This window comes from Ostrea edulis, chromosome 1, assembly GCF_947568905.1.
Source record: "Ostrea edulis chromosome 1, xbOstEdul1.1, whole genome shotgun sequence".
Lineage (NCBI taxonomy): Eukaryota > Metazoa > Mollusca > Bivalvia > Ostreida > Ostreidae > Ostrea > Ostrea edulis.
Window position 1 is genome coordinate 57,404,438 of NC_079164.1, and position 8,682 is coordinate 57,413,119.

The 8,682-nt window shown below is 37.8% G+C and overlaps 1 protein-coding gene across 1 annotated transcript; it reads left to right on the forward strand.

Annotated features, from left to right (window-relative positions):
* Positions 1-2,078: 2,078 nt before the first annotated feature.
* LOC125664646 (uncharacterized) lies at positions 2,079-7,275 on the forward strand. The gene is made up of 2 exons (XM_048897488.2): positions 2,079-2,587; positions 4,749-7,275. Exons 1-2 carry the CDS (start codon positions 2,116-2,118, stop codon positions 5,726-5,728), a joined length of 1,452 nt encoding a protein of 483 aa, XP_048753445.2. The 5' UTR covers positions 2,079-2,115; the 3' UTR covers positions 5,729-7,275.
* Positions 7,276-8,682: the final 1,407 nt, after the last annotated feature.

Consider the following 8,682-nt stretch of genomic DNA (forward strand, 5'->3'; position numbering starts at 1 on the left):
ATATTATCCATTCAGCATTCAGTAATTAATCACGTGACTCCAAATTAGCGTCACTCTACAATTTTGACTTGCTGCAAATAAAGTGTGATCTGTATTTTATAAAACTTGGGAATTAATGTGATTTTCGATAATCATATCAACGTTTTCTTAATGTGGTGCAGTTTTCTAAAACACTAAGTGAGGAAATTGGTTTCCTTTGTTTACTTTGTCAATTTATGTACATGTGCTGTGGGAAGTCGGTCAGTGCAGGGGACGCTATGTAATTATAAGCGATTGCCTAATGGATATCAACAAACCACTTAACGTATGTATTATTGGAGACTCTTATATTCGTCGGTTGAAGGAATTCTGTATGACGAAGGACATGTTAAATCTAAGGTTACCAAAACAGTTTTGTTCGATAAACTTTTGTGGAAAAGGGGGGCTTCGTGCACGCCAAAATAAACACTTAGCGGGCGGATCTAGGCATGCGTTGCTCCGTTTTGATGAGGTCCCCGACGTGATTTTCATACAAATAGGAGGGAATGACATCTCAGGATCTACGAACTGTGCTCAACTGGCCAAAGATATTGTTTCCTTGGCGGAATATTTGGTGCTAGGTGTCGGAGTTCGATTAGTTTATATTGGCCAATTAATTCGTAGACTCCCGTTCGCCACCTGTCCGGGATACAACGAAATGGTGATACGGATCAACATCCAACTGGATATGATGACAAAAAACTTATCGGGAGTGGTATTTTGGCGTCACCGTGGTTTCTGGGCTTCCCTGTCTTATCTTGGGCCAGATGGTGTACACCTGGATTGCACCCCTTCCCACAGCCAGGTTATGAGGAAATATCTTCGGAGTATAAGAAATGCTGTAATTCAGGCTCCAAAATTCCTCAGGCCAGTATAATTTTTAAGTTTGCACGGAATTGTTTATATTTTCCGTTAGTATGTGTATATAGAATATTTTAATATACACTGACCTAGGCTCAATTTCAAGCAAAGCATTCATATCAGATCAACATTCGTTGAATTGTATTTGACATGTATATGGCATCTTGGTAATATCGTACCTATGATTGATTGACTCTTGTAATTATGTTCAACATCCACATGCAGGTACTATTTGCTTTCTGTTCAACAAACAAGTCATGTGCATACTGACATTTAAATGCGTCTTATGCAATATATTGATACATAGTCTATCTCTGTTTTATTACAGTCCAAGATAATCCTAGCAGCAATTTCAATTCAATGCATATTGAATCTTGTACATATATGGGTCAGTTACTAGGTACCTATACATGGTAATCGTGTGAATTAGAGTTCTATTCATTTTTATTTGCAAGCGGGTCAAAGTTGCTAATTTTTATGTGGGTCTGAGTTAACCCATAAATTTCTGTGGGCCGGAGTTACCCATACTTTTTATTTGGGTCGGAGTTACCCTTATTTGTTCATTGGGTCGGAGTTACCCATATTTATATTTTGGGTCGGAGTTACCCACATTGATATTTTGGGTCGGAGTTACCCATATTTATATTTTGGGTCGGAGTTACCCACATTGATATCTTGGGTCGGAGTTACCCACATTTATATTTTGGGTCGGAGTTACCCACATTTACATTTTGGGTCGGAGTTACCCAGATTTACATTTTGGGTCGGAGTTACCCAGATTTAGTTTGGGTCAGAGTCAACCATTGCTATTCTTATAATTTATGTAGAGTATTTTCGTTTATGTAGAGTATCCCAGGGATTGGTTGCACTTTAGATTTCATTTAATAGTGGTACAAACCATATTTCTTGATGTTTGTCACCCTGTTTGGGGTGCATACTTCATGATTGAGTATGTATACGTTAGGCACAATTTACTCTCAATACCTATTTTAATTTGTGTCGTTTTACCTTATTTCTTAATGAAATTATAATTCAGTTCAAAATCACAATGACCATGTGGTCTGCTGATATTGCATTAAGCAAATATTATTATCATTATCCTTTTATATCAGTTCAGTTTTCTTATGCATAGTAAATCATTATTCTACTCTTACATTTCTGTGTGTATGGCAGTTATTACATACTCACCCTTAAGTTAAGCATGCACCTTGTGCATTACATATGTAGGTGTATACTATGTATTTCTATACTGATTTGACATTTTTCGTGGCAAATTGGTTGCTAAATAATGCTACCTTCCATAATTATTTGACAATTTGTTGTAAAATGTGTATTGTTACAGGAACAATGCCACCCAAGCCCAGCCAGCGCCTGTCAGCGAAGCGCAGGAGAGTCAATTCTCCGGGTAGCTCAGAAGCTCCCAATTTCACATGTGCAAGTGATTCAGTGCGAAATGATCCGAATCCCATTCAATCAAGTTCAAGTGGAGTGAACACTTTAGCCTCACAAATAAACTATGCAGAATTAGCAAAGCATATAGTTGCCCAACAGAGACAACAAGGAACAGAAATTCAGCAGGAGGCATCAGCACAGCCACAAACTATGACTGACAGTACACCCGTGAGCTCATCTATGTTAAATGGCAGTGAGGGAAATCAGGATGTGTCGGCCTCCAACTTAAGTTCCTTGTTGGACAATGTTTTCACAGGTGAGTCGGCAAGTAGGTCACAAAGTCAAATGCCAATAAAATTGTGTGATTCTGTGCCACTTGGGGCAACAGTGTCACAAAAAATAAAACAAAAGATATGGAATCACGAATTCGTAGATTTAAAATCTTTGCTTCCATCCTCAGGTGAAGAACCAATGGCCATTACGGTCAAAGCTGGTAAAATAGAGGTTAACCAGGCATCCAACAATAAAACGCCACCAAGCATTAATCTTTGCATCAATTTACTTGCAAAAGTTCCCTAATGATGCCTGCAATATTCTTAAATATGCTTTCACAGTTCGTGAAATCAGCAGGCTCCATGTTGATCAAGCATGGAGAAATTATGATGAATCCTTTCGTCGTATCAGGGAATCTTCAGTTATTCCCTGGGAAAGGCCAATTGCTGAATTGCGCCTGAGGGCAGCATCAATGGGAGTACGTCAAGCAAACAAACCCCAAACTTATAAAGCTAATAAGGGACAGTCCTTTCGTTCCACCAAAGTTTGTTTTGCCTACAATAAAGGTCAACGATGTAACATCTCTCCCTACAAGTACCCCCACTTATGTCAAGAGTGCAATGGCCAACATCCCAAATTCAAATGCACAGGGGCAAAATCAAACTGGTCAACCTCCCAGCCCCAGTCAAACATTGCAAATGCCAGTTCTTCCAACCCCAATAAACCCGGTAAATTTGCAAAGTAAGCTCCAGGGTTATGACCCTCTTAAACTTAACTATCTGATTGAAGGCATTAGGTATGGTTTTCGACTTGGTTGTTCAAAGTCATCATCAATTCATCCTCCACACAACCATAAATCTGCTTATTCTTATCCTCAGGTAGTAGAAGAATACATTACCTCTGGCTTATCAACAAGTCGTATCATGGGGTCCATTTGCTGTACCCCCATTTCGGAATTTTAAGACTTCACCATTAGGCGTGGTTCCTAAGTCTGAGCCAAATAAATTTCGTATCATTCATGATATTTCTTTTTCTCAGAATGACTCAGTGAATTCTAACATACCTAAAGAGCACTCACAGGTTCAATATGATTCCATAGACACAGTAGTGTCCCTTATACGTAAGTTTGGCCGGGGATCTTTGATGGCAAAGTCAGAATAAAGGACGCTTTCCGTATTATGCCTGTTAGTCCACATGATTATCATCTTCTCGGGTTTATTTGGAGGGACCATTTCTATTATGAACGTTGTTTACCTATGGGAGCCAGCTGTTCTTGTCAGATTTTTGAGAAACTTAGCGAAGCTTTGCAATGGTTTATGATGATAAAATTTCATGCTGCGGGTATGTCACACATTTTAGACGATTTCTTTTTTATTGGTCCCCCTAATTCAGAGAAATGTAAGGTAGATCTTGCAGCCTTTCTTGCACTTTGTCAAAGAGTTGGTATCCCTATCAATAAGGAAAAAACTTTTGGTCCTCTAACAAAGTTGGTGATTTATGGCATAGAAGTTGATTCAATTGAGATGATGAGTCGCTTGCCTCAAGATAAGATTGACAAATGCCGTAACCTACTTCTAGCTTTTGCTTTACGCAAGAAGGTAACACTAAGAGAACTTCAGTCTCTGATAGGAGTTTTGAATTTTGCATGTTCTGTTATAATCCCGGGACGTGCTTTCCTGAGGCGTTTGATTGACCTTACCATAGGAGTTACCAAACCTCAACATTTTATTCGTTTGTCATGTGAGGCTAGAGCAGATATGTCTATGTGGTTGCAGTTTCTTGATCAGTTTAATGGAAAGTCTGTACTCTTTCCTGAATCTTGGGAATCTTCTGATGTCATACGTTTCTACACAGATGCTTCGGGTTCGCTAGGCTTTGCAGCTGTATTTGGCGCCAAATGGTTGGTTGGTTCATGGACCAATGAGATGGCTACCTTTCAAATTGCTATTAAGGAATTATTTCCCATTGTTTTAAGTCTTGAAATATGGGGTACTCAGTTGAAAAACAAAAAAGTTCTCTTCATGTCAGACAATATGGCAGTGGTACAAATCATAAATAAGCAATCTAGCAAGGATAAGACTTTAATGAGGCTTGTGCGGCGCTTGGTTCTCACTTGTCTTACACATAATATATTTTTCAAGGCAAAACACATTCCTGGAAAGTATAATATCATTGCAGATAGGTTGTCTCGTTTCCAATTTCAGGAGGCTCGTCGTCTGGCGCCACTCCTGGACATACAACCAACGACGGTTCCTCCACAGCTGTTGCAAATTTGAGTTCTGTCACCCAGACAATCTTAAGGGCTTCTTTGTCAGTTTCAACTAGGGTTGCATACAAACACTCATGGGAGCTGTACAGGGCGATGTCTCCAAATATAGTTTCACTACCTCTGCCTTTGCAGAGCATTTGTAATTTTATAGGATATCTGTTTGAAAAACAGTATAATGCCAGTAGTATTGCCTCTCATATCTCAGCTCTCAGCTATGTTCATAAGCTCTTGGATGTTAAAGACCCTACTCAATCTTTCATTGTAAAGAAACTTTTGAGGGGATGTCACAAGCTAAATCCTTCTAAGGATTCTAGATTGCCCGTTACGAAAGAAATACTTTGTAAATTACTTAATGCCACAGACTTTACTGTTCCCCAGGCTCTCAACAAATTGTTACTCAAAGCTCTGTATTTACTTAGCTTTAATGCTTTCCTCCGTTTAGGTGAAGTTGTCATCAAATCACCCTCAGACTGCATTAAGGTAATTCAGGTTCAAGATGTTTCCTTCCAAATGAAAGGAAAAGACCCACTTTCTCTTCAAATAGCCATACACCACCACAAATCTCAAAAGAACAGTGACCCTGTCATTATCACAATTCAAAGTAACCCACATAGTGCACATTGCCCAGTGCTTAGTCTCTATCGCTATAAAAGCTCCTTTCCACATACATCAGGTCCATTATTTCAATTCACCAGTGGGGTTCCAGTTCCTTATTCTTATGTTTGTGGGCAGCTGTCCAAAGCAGCAATATTTGCAGGTCTTGACCCCAGACGTTACAAAGGTCATAGTTTTCGCATTGGAGCTGCCACTCATGCTGCTCAGTTAGGTTTCTCAGAAAATTATATTCAGCATTTAGGTCGTTGGAATTCAAATGTGTTACATCGGTACATAAGAATACAATCTTTCAAACTATAAGCTAGCACATTTTGCAATTACTATAACATTGACTAAATACATTAAAGCAGGTCAGTGTCTCACTGCTGCTTTAAGCGTCATAACATTTGTACATGTGGGTCATTTCCATGTCTTATTTATATATATTTTTATTTCGGGTGAACCATTCACTACTGTTAGATCATGTTTGTTAACATCAAAATTCCTTTGAGTTTTCTGGAACGATTATTTGATGCATATATGTATTTCTGTAGATTGACCGACTTGCCGGCATTCATGACTTTACTTTGTTTATGGTTTTGATCTTATGAACATATACTCATTCCTTTTTGCATAAGAAGCCACATGCTTGATATCAGGACAGTGTTTCACTGCTGTTATCATTACATGTTTTCTGTTATAAAATGTATTCTCATTTAGTTGTGATTGATTCTAGTCTTCAGCAAGGTTGCATGTTTATTTAGATTATTAGTCTTAGTCTACTTTGTACATTTCAACGTGTTATTTGACAGGCCAGTGTCTCACTGCTGTCATCCATTTTTAAGAAATTGTTATTTTGAATTTGTGTTATTTGCTTTATGTATTATTCCCGATTGTTGAAACTACTCAGGAAGGTTTTCTTTGTGAAAGTGATGAGGGTTGATATTAATGTCCATACCTGTATTTTGTTGCTCGCAAGCTCACCTTAGATGGCACGGGATGTGATCTGTTGATCTCATCTTGTGGCCAATTTTTTGATGTACCATCTTTTTGCTGCATCTTTGTAAGGTTGTTTTTTATTGTAGTTGATGTAGACTTTTATAGATAAATTTGGGGGATCAGACATATTGAATTATTTTGTCATTGTTTATTTTCTTTCTCTATTTCAGTGACATTTTCAGTGGATTGTTTGTGAGTCTGATCCCCTTGTTAGTAGTTTGTTATCTAGTTCGTCATTTGAATAAATGACATTTTTCATCCTCAATTTGCCTTATGTTTATATCTAATATGATACAGCAAAAACTAGCTTCGGTGACCTTTCTCAGCATTTTAAGACATAAAACAACAATTATTAAAATAATTGTATTTATGATTTAAATGCGTATTTTTATGTTTTTAAGGTGATTTTTGTAACATACATTTAAGATTTGTTTCTATTCTCCCAAACTCAATACTTTATAATATTATCCAATCAGCATTCAGTAATTAATCACGTGACTCCAAATTAGCGTCACTCTACAATTTTGACTTGCTTGTAGGCAGACGTGGCTGCAAATAAAGTGTGATCTGTATTTTATACCCACCATCCACCCCTTCATTCCTGCCATGTAATTGTCTTTCTAGTCCCTATCAATTTTTGATGTGCCAATTTTTTGATGTGCCATCTTTTTGCTGCATCTTTGTAAGGTTGTTTTTTATTGTAGTTGATGTAGACTTTTATAGATAAATTTGGGGGATCAGAAATATTGAATTATTTTGTCATTGTTTATTTTCTTTCTCTATTTCAGTGACATTTTCAGTGGATTGTTTGTGACTCTGATCCCCTTGTTAGTAGTTTGTTATCTAGTTCGTCCTTTGAATAAATGACATTTTTCATCCTCAATTTGCCTTATGTTTATATCTAATATGATACAGCAAAAACTAGCTTCGGTGACCTTTCTCAGCATTTTAAGACATAAATAATAATAACGAGCTATAACTGTGTTGGGATGCCAACACGAATGTCTCCGAACACCTCCCCATGTCAGAAATGATTTTTGATGCCAGATATGCTCTCAGGATCCTCAAGAAACCCTAGAAACTAAATTTGGTTGAAATCCGACGGACTTGATATTTGGCCGCCATTTTCTTCAATGGCGGCCATTTTGAAACATTTCAAAATTGAATGGAAGGAAATACTGATGCTAGAAATGAATTGTAAACCCTCAATTTATCCCAGAACCCAAATGTTGTAAATATTTTACCACTTTCAAATATTTAGGGATATGGCGGCCATTTTGAAAATAGCGGCTCAAAAAAAAATTTTGATGGTGGAAATGGACTCGGGGTCACCAAATTACCCTAGAAATAGAATTTGGTCGAAATCCGACAACCTTGAGTTTTTGACGTTTTTTGGCCGCCATCTTGAAACGGCAGACATTTTGAAAATTTGAAAAGTTGATTGCTCCCCTCCTAATGACCCTCTATCAGCTCACAAAGTTTGAAGTGGATCGGTCGAAGCACTTTCATACAATCGAGCGGACAAATTTCTCACTAAAGAAGAGGAAAAATAAGAAGAAAATAATAATAACGAGCTATAACTGTGTTGGGATGCCAACACAAATGTCTCCGAACACCTCCCCACGCCAGAAATGGTTTTTGATGCCAGAAATGGACTCAGAATCCTCCATCAAACCTAGAGAGTAAATTAGGTTGAAATTCGACGGACTGGAATTTTCGACGCCATTTTCTTCAATGGCGGCCATTTTGAAACATTTGAAAATTGATTGGAAGGAAATACTGATGCTAGAAATGAACTATTGACGCTCAATTGACCCCAGAACCCTAATGTTGTAGAGATTTTAACACTTTTAAAAATTTCGGTATATGGCGGCCATTTTGAAAATGGCGGCTCAAAAAAAAAATTGATGGTGGAAATGGACTCGGGGTCACAATATTACTCTAGAAATAAAATTTGGTTGAAATCCGACAATTTTGAGTTTTTGACTTTTTTGGCCGCCATCTTGAAACGGCGGCCATTTTGAAAATTTGAAAAGTTGATTGCACCCCTCCTCATGACCCCCTATCAGTTCACAAAGTTTGAAGTGGATCTGTCGAAGCACTTTCATACAATCGAGCGGACAAATTTCTCAGGAAAGAAGAGTAATAAGAATAAGAAGAAGAAGAAAATAAGAATAATAAGAAACGGAGCAAAAACAATATGTCTCCGACACTTTGTGTTCGGAGACATAATAAGAACGAGCTATAACTGTGTTGGGATGCCAACACAAATGTCT

Bases quoted from the DNA above. Each gene is read 5' to 3' on its own strand.
- LOC125664646 (XM_048897488.2), top strand. From the start codon at position 2,116: ATGTATTTCTATACTGATTTGACATTTTTCGTGGCAAATTGGTTGCTA. The intron at 2,588-4,748 runs GTGAGTCGGCAA...TTCCAATTTCAG, and splicing joins GTTGGACAATGTTTTCACAG to GAGGCTCGTCGTCTGGCGCC.